We start from the raw sequence: 15,970 nt of genomic DNA, 5'->3' as shown, positions 1-15,970 counted from the left end.
CATTGTCACCCTCCTGTGCCCACCGGCTGCGGTGCCAATCAGCGCAATTAACACCCGCGGGCTAATTAATCTCTGGATTCCGCCTGCCGGTCCCGGACCGGCTCTGCCCCTCTGCTTTCCATGGAAATGAACTCGTTACGGTGCCCTCATTAGCCAGGCGCAATTCCGGGGAAGTCGGGCACGGGCCGATCCCAAAGCGCCCGGGTGGGGTTGGCACATCCCCAGTTCCGAAAGCACCGCCTGGATTTTGGGGAATTCCTGGGAATGTCCGAGAGAGCCTCGCTGGCCAAAATCGGCTCCGGCTCAGGGAGCGAGGGGGACACGGGTGACGTTGGTGCCACCGCAGCCAAGCAGGACATGGGACAAACGGGACAATGCCCGGCTGCAGGGGGAGGGAATCACCCTCGGGAGGGATGGACCCAGCTGGATCCCGTTATCCCGGGTGGAACGCCCAGCTGGATCCCGTTATCCCGGGTGGAACGCCCAGCTGGATCCCGTTATCCCGAGTGGAATGCCCAGCTGAATCCCGTTATCCCGGCGGGGAAATCCCCCGGGATGCTCCCATAAAAAGCTCCCGAGCAGCCCCTTTGCCATGCACTGCTCTTCCTGGGGTCAGGATGGGGTTTGGGAGCCGCTTTGGGGTCGCGCTGCTCTGCTGGGTGTTGGCTTTGGCCGCATCCTCCGATCCCTGGGGTTTTCCCTCGCGGAATTCCGGGATGTGGCGGCTGCGGGGTGACTCCCCCCGCTCGCAGCCCTGGGCGCGGGTGGATCTGTCGCAGCTGCGGGCGCTGTCCCCGCGCCCCGCGGTGGCCGTGCGCTGCCAGGAGGGGCAGCTGGCGGTCACCGTGCGCAGGGACCTCTTTGGCACCGGGCGCCCGGTGCGGGCAGCGGAGCTGAGCCTGGGCACGGCCTCCTGCCCGCCCCTGCCCCCAAACCCTGCCCAGGCCTTTGTTACCTTCGTGGCCGCGCTGCACGAGTGTGGCAGCACCCTGCAGGTGAGTGGCACCGGGGCCAGCCCTGGAGGTGCCCTGGTGCAGGTGCTGGCGGGTTTGGGGTGAGGAGTGCCCGGAGCAGGGGTGGATTTTGGGATGTGGATATCCTGGATGAGGCACACACTCAGGAATTGATGGGATAATGGGTCCCTAGGTGCTGTGCCCAGATCCTGGAGGCTCTGTGACCTCCTTCAAGCTGGAGCCTTGTTGAGATGCCAGCACAAGGCTCCGTGGTGTCCTGTAGGATCGGGAATGTGGTCTCTGTGTCCTGGCACAGTCCCTGCTGGTGCCGAGTTCGTTTTCCTGTTTTTTTTTTTTTCTTTTCCTCTCCCACATCCTCCTTCCAGGTGACCCCGGATTCCCTGATCTACAGAACCACCCTGTTCTACAAACCCACCCGTTCTGGCAACCCCCTCATCGTGAGGGCTACCCCTGCCGAGGTCCCCATTGAGTGTCACTACCCCAGGTGAGTGGTGGGGGCTGTCCCCGCCCTGCCAGGGCCCTGAGGTGCCGATGCCACCCTAGGCAATTCCCATCGCTTCCCTTTAGGAGGAGCAACGTGAGCAGCGGTGCCTTGCGCCCCACCTGGGCCCCGTTCCGCTCCACGGTGGCGGCGGAGGAGCGGCTCCGGTTCTCCCTGCGCCTCATGGACGGTGGGTGCAGCCCTGGTGGCCTCGTGTCCCTCAGCTCCCCCTCCCTGGTGGCTCCCGGGGAGCCCCAATGGAGCCAAATCCACCCCACGGGGGTCACCGCGCGTTTAAGAGGTCCCAAAGTGACCCCATTCCCTGGGATCTGCATTCCAGACGACTGGAGCAGGGAGAGGCTCTCCAATGGCTTCCAGCTTGGGGACAGCCTCCGTTTCCAGGCCGATGTCACCTCGGAGGGCCATGTGCCCCTGCGGCTCTTCGTGGATCAGTGCGTGGCCACCGCCAGCCCCGACAGGAGCTCGTCCCCCCGCTACGCCTTCATCGACCTGGGCGGGTAAGGCCGGGCTCGGGGCTGCCCGGGGGATCCCGGATTCCTCGGGAGGATCCCGGTGATTCCCTGCCCTTCTCCAGGTGCCTGGTGGACAGCAGAGTAGAGGACACCGCCTCAGCCTTCGTGTCCCCGCGGCCCCGGCCGGAGTCGCTGCGGTTCCTGGTGGATGCTTTCAAATTCGCCGGAGACGTCGGGAATTTGGTGAGGAGGTGTTTCCATCCCTCCTCCTTTCTCGGTTTATCCATGGGGAAAAAAAAAAAAAGCCCTAAAGTCTCCAAGATTAATTTGACTTGTAGGGGATGAACCAAGCTTGATTAACTTGAATTTTCCTTGACTTCCCCTGCCAGCTCTACATCAGCTGCCACCTGCGGGTGTCCCCGGCGGGAGAAGCCCCGAATTCCCGGAATAAAGCCTGTTCCTTCAGCAGAGCCAGCGGGCTGTGAGTGTCCCTGCCCGGGGAGGGGGCTCCGGGGAGGAGGGGGCTGCGGCGGGGCTCACAGGTGACTCTGTTCCAGGTGGGCACCTCTGGAGGGCACCGCGGCCATCTGCAGCTGCTGTGACACCGGCAGCTGTCCCGCTCCCGGAGGAGATTCCCGGGAATTCCGCGCTCCGGCCGCACGGATGGGCAGGCGCCTGAGGAGGGACGGCCCCGGCCAGAGAGGTGTGTCCCCCCGGTGTCCCCAGGGCCAGAGAGGTGTGTCCCCCCGGTGTCCCCAGGGCCAGAGAGGTGTGTCCCCCAGGTGTCCCCAGGGCCAGAGAGGTGTGTCCCCGGGGCCCCTCGGGCAGAGCGGTTTTGGTACGGTTTAAGGGCAATCCTGGCCCCTCTCCAGTGTGTCCTTAGGGAAGGGGTTTCAACGGAAAGAGGGGGATATTGGGAAAAAATTCTGTGTGTGGGGGGAGGTGCTGGCAGGTTGTTCATCCCTAGAAGTGTCCCAGGCCAGGCTGGAGCCACCTGGGATAGGGGGAGGTGTCCCTGCCCATGGCACTGGATGGGCTTTGAGGCCCCTTCCATCCCAAACCATTCCATGGTTCTATCCCGACTGTGTCCTTGAATTTAAAACCCCTGGAATCCTGCTCTTCTGGTGTCCATCTTCCTGTAACTCCCAAATTCTAGCCCAAAGCAGCAATTCCCTCTCCTGGGTACTCATTCCTATTTTTTCCAGGTGGGCCCTCAGGGCTGACTGAGGCTGATGTCTCCGTGGGACCCCTCCTAATCCTGGAGCCTGCTCAGGGATTCACGAACCCCTCTGGAAGTCCAGGGTCCTCTGGGAGCACCCCCCAAGGTAGGGGGTCACTGTGGGGTCTTTGTGGGGCTGTGTCTCCAGGCCTCACCCAGGGGTTGCTCCCACTGTGAGTTCCCAGGGATTTTACCAAGGGTTGTTCTGGAACAATCCCCCAGAGCTGCCCTGTGGGATCCTTCCCAAAGATTGGCTGGAGGCTGGGAGCCAATGAATGAGTGTTGTTGAGAGGGTTTTTGTCCCTTCCAGGTGCTGCTGGTGGAATTCCTGTGGTGATCCAGGGGCTCCTGCTGACAGCAGCCACCCTGCTGTGCCTGACATCCCTGGGAATGCTCCTGTGGGTGTGCCGGAAAAGGCTCTGTCCTCCGGGAATGTCCCAATGATCCCAATAAAGAGAAGAAGCATTTGTCACCTCCTGGTGTTCTCTGTGGGGTGGGAGGTGCCCCAGGTGGCTTTGGGTTGGAATCCATCCTCTGGGAAACAGATGGGATTTGGGATGTGGGGCTGCTGCCCCCTGGAAGGGATTCCCAAACCTCCAAGCACTTGGTTTTGGGAGGTACAGGTGGATTTTCCAAAGGTTGTGTCCATGGAAGGGAATCCTAAGCAAGGTGTGGCTCCTATTTTAGGGGTTTATTGGTGTTCTGAGGTTCTAAATTATTTCCTGATTTTGGAATTCCTGTTTTCCCTTCCTTATCTAGTGGGATGCAGGGATTATGCAAGATCCCTTGAAGGATGCAAGGGCAGCAGGAATTGTGGGACTTGGGTTGGTTTTAGTGCTGAGTTTGGCTCTTCTCAACAAGGAAAACCTGAGGCATGGGCTGGAGATGCTTCTGTTTTGCAGGGGCTGAGATGAGTCACATTTTTTTAATGGACTTGAGAGCTCTGGGATGAGCACAGCAATGGGATTGCATTCCTTGGCTGTGGTTGGAGCTGGGAAGGTTCCCAAACCTGGAGATCCCATTGCAGGGCAGCTGCTGTGGGTTCTGGGGATGTGTGGGGGGAGGAAAGGACAGCCTTACTTGGGATGGGTGCCCTCCACGCCTCTGCACTCCTCTTCCCCTGGATTTTGTCTCCAGAGAGCTTCTGGGGACACCCTGGACTGTTGCTGCCAGTGCAATGAGAAGCCTGGTTGGGTAAGCACAAAATCCTCCGGGCACTTGGTGGTGTGGTCATGGCTGTCTCTGCTGCGTGCAGGTGGAAGGCAGGACTGAGATTTGCACACCTAAATGTGCTGATTAGAACTCCATAAACTAACCACCAACTCAGAGATTGCTCAGGTAATCTCTGGCTCTTCTCCTGTGACAAAATTGCCACAGTCAGTAGAGTGGCAGATTAAATTACTGCCATGGAATAAGATCTTCTCCAAGACTTTTTGAGGATTGAGCGTCCAAAAATTGGCATAATTGGAGTAAAGACAGAGGAACGGTTAAGCTGCATGAGAGAGAAACTGAAACAATGGTAAAGAAAAGGGAATAACATGCAAGATGTTGTAAATGTGTTTGGAAGCAGCGTGTCGTTGTAAGGAATACAAAGAAAAGGAAATGAGGATGTTACAAGAGGAGTTTGAACAAAAAGTGACAAAAAGAGCTGTTATCTCTGTGAATAGAACAATTGCAGAAACAACTGGGGTGGGGGGAAGGAAGAAGAGTAGAGGACAAATTAGAAATTTATGATCTGGTCTATTAGGTCCCATAAAGATCCGTTAGTTAACTGCATTCCCAGAGGATTGGGATGCAGAATTTTGGAAGGGACCCTGACTGGGAATTTAGGGGTGAGAGTAGTGAAGAGTGTGAATTGTAGTTTAAGGTGACCCCTCTCATTAAAACTGAAGTGTCCCTTTGGCCCCAAGGGGGTAACCAAAGAAATGCACCAGAACCCTTTGACCCAGCTCTAGTTTATTCCTCAATAATCCTGGTGCATGGAGTGAAAACCCCCAGGTCTTTTACCTGTACAAATCAATGTGGTAATGGTTGTAGTCATGGCTAAGCCTGAGTGCACTGCAATGACAATCACTATAGAGCAAGTTGGAATTGTACAAATTTAGGAGTCCCACCCATTAATGTGGATTTGGCAGAGGGAAATGTAAGCACAGTATGTGAAGGACAACGCCCCCAAAAATGAAGTGGAAATTTACTGGTCTGGTTTTCATTGTGGCTCCTTTGAAAAAAGGTATAGATCTAAGCAGGCTGGTAGCTGTTCAATGAGTGTTACATAAGAGGAGCACACAGGAAGATAAATAGTATCAGACATAATTTATCTTGGAGATATAATTTAATTTAAACTAGGATTGTTTATATCAACACAGCAAAAATGACCTTAACCCTCACAATGTATCCTACTACCTCTTGGACCTGTTGCAATATTCACTCCAAAGGTTTCTGGAATTGAGCCCAATGGTATTAAAAAGACAGGCCAGCAACAAGTGATCCTTAATCCATGATGAAGCCCCAGGCCTGTGGAACTGTCACTGCAGGTTAATATCTCTGCACTTAAACCTACCTGCTTATCATTCCTAAATACATCTGCCCAGGGCTGCTCACAGGGGTACCCAGGTGAGCCCTCACCTCTCCAAAATGAGCCAGGAGAGCTGTGACTGGCATCCCAGGAACAGGATTAGGAGGATTAAATAAACAGCATGGATGCTGGAGTTTGGGCAAATAAATTAAGCCTGGCAACAAGTGATTTGTGTGAGCAAGAGTACCAGTTAAAATCTTCTTTGTTGGCATTAGGAACTGGTCAATGTCTCCTGGCTGGTATGTTGTCTAAATAATAAAGAATTATTGAAAAGGACCCCCACCTACCTGTGAATATTCTGGGTGCTGCCAAGGACAATGTTTCCATAGCTCTCAGCTGTATCCAAGCTCAGTTGCAAAAAGGGAAGGTGATGAGGGTGCCTTACCCACTGAGTTTCAAAAGGTAATTTGGGTAAATAATTTCAACTCACTGAGTATTTAAAAATATTTATTTTAATTCAAAAAGCATTTCTTATCTGGTGTGGTATCTACTAAATTTCACTTATGACCACACCAGAAGTAGAGCCACAGCTTTTGTCTTAACTCTATGCAATGTTTAATGGTTGTGCTTGATTATTTTAGGGGTGTTTCCCAGCCTAAATGATTCTATAAACCAAATCATTGCATTGGGATTGAATCAGCCTGGAATTGTACTCTGTTAGAGCCTGGAGTATGGGCCCAGCAAAATGGGAACAAATGGCAAACTGTCACTGCTGCCACGTGTGTTGTGCAGAAACAACAAGGATTTATTTGTGAGTGTAATGCTGTTAAGACCCAAGACATTTGTCTTGACACAGAACAAAATGTTTGTCATTTTGAGATATATCCCAGAGAGACCTCTGAGACAGTACTTGGATGTGTTGGGAATGGATGTGTTTGCATGAGAGCCCTTTGTGATTCTCTGTAAATAGAGAGTATCCACAGTCCCTCAAATACCTGGATCTGTCATTTTATTAAAGTTATGGGATGCAGCTTTAACCCTTCAGCCACAACTCACCATGTCACAGCAAGAGTGAAGAAAGGTGGAAAACATCACTGGGGGGAAAATCTGCTCAGGTGGTCACCCACAGCCACCAGAGCCATGATTAGATGTTGCACCTAATTGCAGTCTTGTTAATCATTGTAGTTTTGTGTTCATTGTTATACTTTTGTTTATATGTCCAATTACAGCTTATATCAAAGTATAATGGCTATGAGTGCGTGTGTGGGGATTAAGGGATCAGCAAACCTGACATATTATCTCATTTACCAGCCTATTACCCACTCAGCAAATTAACTTCCAGCTCAGCTCTGCCTTAGTGCTCCCTGACTCTTCTGCTGCAGCACAGGGGGTGACATTCATGGAGTGGAAGTTGCACTGTGGGGTTTTAACTCATCTTTTCTCCTGTTCTGCTCCATTTCCCCCCCCCTTGCTGAGACTCTCCATCCTCTGTTGGTTCATCTCCCTTTCCAGCCTGCCACGAGTGGGTTTGTGTTCAGTGGCTTTGGGGTCACTGTTAGCTCACATCAGGCTGAGAGGGGGCACTGAGACATGCCCAGCACTGAAGCAATGCAGGAATTGGCATTACACTCGTTCTACCTGGAACCTTCTGGGTCTGGAGTGGGGGGAGCAGGAGGGATGGGCTGTGAGGTGGAGACACACCTCCAGATGTGCTGTGGTTGCTGCTGTTTGCAGCTGGGTTAGGGCAGGAGCTGGCAGTGCAGAGCACCAAGGAGAACCCAGACCCAGCTGGGTGTCCAGACTGGGCGTGCTTAATGTATTTGTATCCAAATTTCTACAAACTCTACAGAAGAACAACCCTGATCCCGTAAAAATTAACAAACTTTCAGTCCTTCTGGTGCCATTGAAGACTTCTGCCTGTGTTGCAAGCTCAAAGAAAAGCTGCCATTCTGGGGTTCAAAAGTGGCATCTAAGGGACAGTCATGAAGCATTTGGGGACAGACCCAAGGTCTAAACAGCTGCAAAGCCAGCCAGGGGCTGGGAGCTGAGTGCTGCTGCCTGTGTGTGCAGATCAGCACTGGTTAGACTGGCCTGGCCTGCTTGCTCTCTGATGATGCCAGGTGACTTCTTGGCCCTCTGCATCATCTGGAGAAAAACAGCTGAGCAAATGGAGATGTGCAGGTGATCTGCAGTTCAGGGACTTGTTTTCTCCGTTGTGGGCTTTGGCATTTGTTTTGTTTTGTTTTTCACTGCTGAGCTCTGAGGGATTTGGATATTTGACTGTCCCCAGGCTGCTGGCCTTGGCAGGAAGGTTTTAACTTCTCAGCACTGAATAAGGTAACTGTGAGAGGGTGAATGCTTCAGCCAGCTGGGATGAGGGGCTGATTTATTCCTCAACAGAGCCATTGAGGAGCTGGAAATGGGATGTGATTTGTACTCAGGGCCGGTGCTGGCTTGCTGGGATGAATTCTGTTCAAACCATCACCTGTGAGTGCAGCCTTTGCATCCACTGGGATCCCACTGCTGCTCCCCCATTTTCTTCTCCCTGCCCACACAGGATTAGCCAGCCCAGATATAATCTCTTCATCCCTCCTGAACCGCTGAGCAATCCTGTTTTTGAGAGGGGAAAAAAGAAAAGAAAGGAAAAAAAAAAATTAAAAAGCGCAGCTCTTTTCCCATTTACAAAACTTAGAGAGGGGGAGGGAGGAAACGGGGAGAATAATTGGGCAATTCCCGGCATCCTCGATGGCAGCTCTCAGGCAATTCCGGGGACTCAGCAGCACCCTTATCGCAGCAGGGCTGGCAGATTAGCAGTCTGCTCAGCTGGCAATTAGAGCTGGGAATGGGAAGCTGCCACTTAGCCCTGACTTTGGAGCGGCTGTTTGCCTTCTGCAAGGCTGGCCCCAGGCTCCGGAGGCAGGATTATGGTGAGCTGCCTTTGCCGTGCTGGGAGAGAGCCTTGTGGGCAGGGGGCTGCTGGGGAATAAAGGCTCTGCTCTGGTTTCTTTCGTGGTTTTTCTGTCACGCTGGAAAGCATGAGCTGCTCCCCTGTTTCATCCTGTTCTAACTTTCCCTCCCTCTTTCTTTGCAGTTTTGGGAAACTTTGCTTGCTGGTGCTGTCTGTGAATGAATGCCCCAGTGCTGTGTGTTCACGTGCCAGCTTCATTTGCACGGGAAAAATGCAGAAATGAGAGAGAGATTTGTCTCTGCCTGGGCTATGGACCTCCTGAGATCCTGCTCAGGTCAGCAAGGTGCATTTTTGGGTGTCTGTGCTACTGCAGAGGTCAATGAATGATGAAATAATGAACTTTCCTACATCTTGTGCTGTGGTGCATCACAGCACTCGAATGATGATGAAATATCCTTTATCCTCAGCTGCTCTGGTGACTGCTGCCGCTTTGTGCAGACACCCTGGCCCCACTGGGAGGGTGGCCAGCCCTCATCCCTGGCCCCACAGAGCTCTGTGGGGTTTGGTGCTGCCCCAAGGCAGTACAGGGACACTTGCCCAGCTCCTCTGTTGGGGTTCAGAGTCTCAGATAGCGACCAGGTGAGGAAGGACTGGAACAGGGAGGCAAAGACAGGTCCCTGCTGCTCCCTGCAGCCCTGCTGGCATCCCCCAGGCACCAGAGGCTTGGCCAGGCCAGGCTGGGGAGTCTGTGCTGAGGGCTGAGCAGGCAGCCCTGTCCTGCCCAGCAGGTCCCCTGCTCCTGGGGACAGCCAGCTGCTTCTCCACGGCCTTAGCCCTGCTGCTGGGGAAGGGCTTGTTGGTTTTCCCAGCTTTTCAGAGATGGGGCAGCTGAGAGGCATTTTAAAAGATGTTATTCCATTATCAGTCTCGATGAAGGGTGAGACATAAGAGAGGTAAAACTCAATGCCATTCCATCAGAAGCCAACCTCTTTCCTGGTTACAATACCTTATAAATGTTTTTCAGCAGATTAGCTTTTGCCACGCAATGCTGGTATTATTTCTAACACCAATCACCTATATTTTTACCCCCTGTTACAACACATCTTTCAGAGTTTAAAGTCTCTAAAATATCTGGTCTTTTAGCAAGGCCATATTTTGAAACTTGTTGAAACTTGTTTCTGCTTCGATTTCTCTCTCAACAACATCATCTCCATTCCATGGCCTTCCTAAGCCAGCACACCTTATCTCAGTGTAAAAACGATGCAAACTTTCTATCAGATTTGAAAAATCCCTTACAAATCCATTTCTCAGAGGCTGGGGCAGTGCCTACGGTGGCTGTGCTGCCACCAGGGATGAAGTGGGTGCCACCAGGGATGAAGTGGGCGCCACCAGGTGCCTCTCTCCTGCGGGCTCAGCAGGAACCTCACGCTTTGGAATTAATTTCAGGATTTATTTTTTTCCCCCCCTTGCTGATTTATCTCTCGAGTTTTCTAGGCCAGCTGTCCTCCTTTATTATGCTCACGCTACCTATTTATCTCGCCTGTCCCCTCTCCTCCCCGCTTCCCTCCCCTTGCTGTGCTGGCCGTGGCTGAGCTCCTGCCCGCCAGCAAAAACAAGCCGGGCTGGCAGAGCAGCGTGACAGCTCCCGCTGGAGCCACATCATCCCGACAGCCGGGGCCGAGTCAGCAGAGTCCCCTCGCTGTCCCCCGGTGTGCCACAAAGGTGCTCCAGCCCCCGGACAGCGCTCGCTGCGCTGCCCGGCCGGGCTGGAGGAGCGGGAGGGAGGCGGTGACATCGCCCAGGTGTGTGCTGGGCTCAGGACAGCCCTGTCCCCACCCCTGCTGCCATCCACCCTCCTGTGACAGCCCCCGGGCACAGCCAGGGCAGGACTGGCCCCAGCAGCCGCGGCAGAGCATCCTCTCTGAATGTCCCTGCTTGTGGTCACTGCGCCTCTGCACAGGGCTGGGGACAGAGCAGCCTGTTTGCTCCAAACAGTGATGATAATAATGATAAAAACAGTAATAATAACAACATTCTGCAGTTCTGTCTTCTGTTTTGGGCAGTGTCTGTCCAGAGACACAGGTGGGATGGAGGAGATGGAAGTCCTGGCCAAGAGTGGCTGTGGATACCAGGCAGCCCCCAGGGGCTGATATATGGACAACCAACAGCAGCAATAAAAAACTCCAAAACAAACAAAAAAAAAACCTCCCAAAAAACCCCAGAAACCAAAAAACCCACCCAAAACAAAGCAAGAAAACAAACCAAAAAACCCCAAAAGCCAAGCCAAACCAACCAAAAAACCCAACAATAACAAAAAAATAAACCCACCCCAAACACAGAAAAAAAAAATAAAATTGAAAAAACCAAACCAAACCAAAAAACCCCACCCAAATCACTAAAAAGTCAGCCTCTTGTAGCACCCTGCTTTAACTTAGCCCTTGCTTCTCCTTCTGCTGCCCCCAGCTCCGTGCCCAGCCATGAACAAACCAGATGGAGCCTTCAGTCAGAGGAGGACAATGGAAGTAGGAGTAGGAAACCCTGCACCAAAATACCCTGTGTATAATTTTATTCCCTCTTATCCCACATGCCAGCTCTATCCCACAGCAGAGCTCTCATCTGAAATCAGGCATGGTGAGCAGAAATAGCCTGATGCTTCAGAGATGTGCCTTCAGAGCCTGCAGAAAAGCTAACCCTTCATTGCCCACAGCTGTAGGACACAGATGTGCCTCAGCCTGGCCTTTTCCAGATCCCTGGTGTGCCTGTTTCAGAGGAGCTGCAGGCTGACATGTGCACTGTGTGCCAAGACAGCGGCACACACAGGTGCCAGGGAAGGGCCGGGGGGCTGCTCTAGGTGAGATGTTGTAGCACAGCTGAGCTACAAGCTCCAGGCCTCTGGGGCAGGGCTGTGCAAAGCCACAGCTCAGCCTCCAGCTGTGCAGAACATCACCCAGCCCTCTGGCAAGGGGAGCAGGGAGGAAATTGAGATGGAGCTGTGTTTTCCCAGTCACTCTGAGTCCTTCTCCATCATTCTGGCACTGTCAAACCATGTCACGATCCTCCTGACAGGATTTTGGGGTAAAGGCAAGGAAAAGCAAGGAAAAGTCAAATTTCTTTGAACTTCTGGAAGCAACAGGAAGGTGGCAGAGCCTTTGATGCCCTGCTCAGCTCAGCAGGCAGGGATGTTCCAAGTGGCTCCGGCTCAGCACAGCTGGAGAGCTTTGTGAGCCACATGTGGAGCGTTCAGGGTGCCCCCATGGACAGCACAAAGGGCTCTGGGCTGTGTCCCACCTGCCTGGAGACTCAGAGAGGGACAGGAGGCTTAATCAGCATGAATCCCACTGGGGAGGGAGAAAAAAAATCAACAAAAGCTGTTTGGCAAAGGCCCTGCCTGGTGGTTTGAAAGTGTGGATGCTTGCCTTGGATGGGCAGGGAGGGCATGGGAACTCCTGCAGCATCTGGAGATATGAATTGTCCACCAGGAAAAGGACAGGCCAAGCCAAACAGATCTGGAGGGGAAGCCAGCCTTGTCCTGCTGAGCTCAAATCTGCTGGGCTGGTAGAAGTAGAGAACAGGGCAGCTGTGGTCCTGCCTCAAAAGCAGAAGTAAGTTTGGGGTCTGGAGGGAGAGAGAAAGAGAGCTGGAGAGGCATTTCTGACAAGGAATAACCTCAAGCCGAAGGAAGGTAGATTTAGATCAGTTATTGGGAAGAAATTCTTCCCTGTGAGGGTGAGAAGGCCCTGGCACAGGTTACCCAAAAAAGCTGTGGCTGCCCCTGGATCCCTGGAAGTGTCCAAGGCCAGGCTGGATGGGGCTTGGAGCAACCTGGGATAGTGGAAAATGTCCCTGTCCATGGCAGGGAAGTTGGACCAAATGGTCTTTAAAGTTCCTTCCAACCCAAACAATTCTGTGATTCTCTAAATCCATAGGTTAGGCTGTGCAATTGCAGTGAACCATTCCACTGGGCAAATTATCCAGTGTTCTTGTGGGACCTGGTCTTGTCTGGGATGCTACACAGGAGAGACAAAAGCTCAGGAGAAAAAAGTCACTGGAAAGTGTCTCATGCAATGCAGAAGGCAGGACCTGCATCTTTTTGTTGATGGAAGAAGGTGCCTCCATCCCTGTCCTCAGGCTCTAATTCCCTCTCCAGGAAATAGGCTGAGTGCACCAATGAAGACATCATTTTTCAGGACCCTTGCACATGATGGCCTGGCAAAATTGCTATTTTTAAGACAGCCAAATTTTGGAGAGAGAGATAGCAAATTTTTTATTAGCAAGGGGCAGCAGAGGCTGTGGGTGCCTGCACTGTTTGATGCTACTGTGAAAGGGGCTGGTAACCTCCAGAAGGATTAGAGGCAACATGGAAAGGAAAACCCTGAATTTGGATTAAAGATGTTTAAAAGTCTCTTGTATCAGCAAGCTCTTTTCTCAGGGAGAGATTAGGAGTGCAGCTTCTCTCGACAGCTCTGTTAATCTGGTCTCCATGGAAACAGGATGATGTTAGTGGTGACACACTCCCCTAAATGGCTTCTCGGCACCACTGTTAAGGGGGGAGACTGGCTGTGGTTTGTCACCCAGGTCTGGTTAGTTTGTCCCCTGTCACTCCCTGTCAGCTGCTGCTGGGGGATTTTTTTTTGCTGCTGGTTTTGTGCTGGTGGGACCTGCAGCAGTGCCCCCACGCTGCAGAGATTTTACTGGAGAATTCCCAGCCTCAAGCCTCCACACTGAGCCCAACCAGCCCAGAAGCAGCCCCAGACTTTCCCACAATCCTGGTGTTGCTGGTGCTGCTGAGCAGGGCAGGCTGTGGCTGTTTTGCAGATGTCTCCCACCCTCCCACACTGCAGGGTGACCCAGTGACCTCCTTATGGTGAGGGCAGGTCTGGTGCTGCAGTGACCATCCTGGACCCATAGCTGGACAAGGCATTGAGCAGGAAGTTGGGAATTTTCCCATCTTTTAAAGCAAGCCCAGCCTTGCAATGCCCAGCCAGCAGTAAGCACTGAGGCAGAGCTCTGCTCAGTGCCTGACAGAAGAAAAGCCTGTCCCAGGGATTTGGCTCCAAATTGGACGTGCTAATGTGGCCATCCAGGCTGGGGGTGAAAGGGTGGGTGGCTTGTAAACGTTCCCTGCATCTCTCTAAATCCCTTTTCATCCTGAGTCACACGCAGAAGAGCGTGGGTGAGCGTGAGTAGGCAGAGGGAGAGGGGTGGTGGGGCTGCATGAATTTGGATATGCACATCAGCTATCAAACACAGTGCAAAATTGCTGTGAAAGCAATGAAAAAAAGATAAATTTCGTGTCACAGTATTCAGATGATGAGCTACTGCTGCTACTGCTTTCTGTGTTAGTGGAGTTAAAGTGGGACTTGCTTGTTGAGATTAGCAAGGAGTCCTCTTCTCTTCTCTTCTCTTCTCTTCTCTTCTCTTCTCTTCTCTTCTCTTCTCTTCTCTTCTCTTCTCTTCTCTTCTCTTCTCTTCTCTTCTCTTCTCTTCTCTTCTCTTCTCTTCTCTTCTCTTCTCTTCTCTTCCCTTCCCTTCCCTTCCCTTCCCTTCCCTTCCCTTCCCTTCCCTTCCCTTCCCTTCCCTTCCCTTCCCTTCCCTTCCCTTCCCTTCCCTTCCCTTCCCTTCCCTTCCCTTCCCTTCCCTTCCCTTCCCTTCCCTTCCCTTCCCTTCCCTTCCCTTCCCTTCCCTTCCCTTCCCTTCCCTTCCCTTCCCTTCCCTTCCCTTCCCTTCCCTTCCCTTCCCTTCCCTTCCCTTCCCTTCCCTTCCCTTCCCTTCCCTTCCCTTCCCTTGTTGCATTTCCCAATGGATCTCAGCTGGCTGTGTGGGACTGCTGCTGCCTCAAGTCCTTTCAGATCAGTCATGGGTTTGGCTAAAGAAGTTTGAAACAAAGAAAACAAGGCCTGGATGACCTTTATGTCTGTCTGACTCCAGCTCATGCTTCAAAAACATTTTATGCCATTAGCCAATTCCACCTAGAGCTGGAACTGTGTACTTAAAAACATCAGGAAACTGAAGAATCGAGGCAGAGACTTTATCAGTGTTCCTGTTGGCCTCCCTGTGAGCTCAGCCCTAAATCAGACCTCGGAGATTTTCACCCCAGAAACTGCACAGCAATCCCAGCCTCCCTGGCAGAGCAGCTCGCTGGCTTTCCTGGGGCCACCTGGAATTGCACCAGAGCAAGTCCCTGGCTGTTCCCTGTAAATCCCATTGCTTTTTCAGCCTCTGTGACAGTTCCCACAGAAAACAAGTCTAGTGCAAAGAGCCACTTCAGATTTAATTGATGAATGATGACTTGAATGAAAAACCAGCTACAGCAGTGCACCTAACACCAGGAAGCCTGTGACAGCCCTGGTCTGGCTGTGAGGGACAGGGCTCTGCACACCTGCCCAGGGGCCCCTTTTCCCACCCAGAGAGCCCTGGGCAGGGGCTCTGCAGCCTCGTGGATCACTTAGAGTCCTTCCATTCCAGAAAGCAGGCAGCACCTCCCGTGTGGGCTACACCTCAGCAGTCATAATTCGTCCCAGTTTATAAATAAGATGCTTTTCCTGGACTGCCAGGTCCCAGTGACATCTACAAGGCAAGCTGTGATCTCTGTGGCCTGTGAATCATCTCTGATAATGGAGATCCTGCTGCCTGACTCCTGGTTTTGTCAGCTGTACAGAGTTTGTGGATGCACCCAGAGAGAGCTCCCTGGCACTAGAGCAAAGGAAATGATTTCTTCATTTCCTGGTGGAGATCACCTGGGAGGGATGCTCTTAAGGTCAGAACAAGGTGGTACTGCTCACCTTTGCTTTCCATGAGAGCTAGTCCCACCTCCCTGACCCAGCCTGGAGAAGATCCAGCCTTTTCCTTCCTCTCACCTCACTTTCATGCCTTTTCCTAGCACCAAGGCCATGTTAATTCTGAATTTTCCCCTCTCTTGCCCTTGGAACTGTTCAATGCCTGGCCCATGTGCAGTAGCCTCCAGCAATAAGGGGAAAACTCTGGGTCTCAGCATCTACTTTGCTTCTCCCTCTGGAGCATCAGCATCCTGGCCTGTGTCCCTGGCACTGGTTCAGAGCCCAGATAAATCTGTTCCCTGCACCACTGTGCTCTTTGCTGTGGTCACAGGAGTGCTGCCCTTTGTCAAAGTGAAGATGGCATCAAAAACCGTGGGGATTAGCAATTCCCACTAAAAAAAGTGGGAATTAGGAATGGACACGAGCTACACCCTGGAGGGTGAGAGCCTTTGCAGGGAGCAGCTCTCAGGTGATGGTGCTGGAGGCACTCGGCGGTGGGTGAAGTGTCTGGGGTGCTCTGCCTGCCTCCACCCGTCTGGCACAGCTTCCAGGGAGCTGTTTCCTCGCTCTGCATCTCCTTTGCACCAGGATAACAACACCTTGTGGGGGTGAGGGTGGATGTTC

At 52.6% G+C, this 15,970-nt stretch overlaps 1 protein-coding gene across 1 annotated transcript; it reads left to right on the top strand.

The window, feature by feature from the left end:
* Positions 1–617: 617 nt before the first annotated feature.
* LOC311157900 (zona pellucida sperm-binding protein 3-like) lies at positions 618–3,591 on the top strand (the record flags this gene model as incomplete). Its single annotated transcript, XM_084212950.1, has 9 exons — positions 618–995; positions 1,340–1,458; positions 1,542–1,645; positions 1,796–1,973; positions 2,051–2,171; positions 2,318–2,409; positions 2,486–2,631; positions 3,134–3,253; positions 3,458–3,591. 9 exons carry the CDS (start codon positions 618–620, stop codon positions 3,589–3,591), a joined length of 1,392 nt encoding a protein of 463 aa, XP_084069076.1.
* Between the last annotated feature and the right edge of the window lie 12,379 nt (positions 3,592–15,970).

Source organism: Fringilla coelebs (assembly GCF_963513975.1).
Source record: "Fringilla coelebs genome assembly, chromosome: 11".
Lineage (NCBI taxonomy): Eukaryota > Metazoa > Chordata > Aves > Passeriformes > Fringillidae > Fringilla > Fringilla coelebs.
Note: the sequence above shows the minus strand (reverse complement) of the source record. Positions and strands in the feature narration are given on the sequence as shown.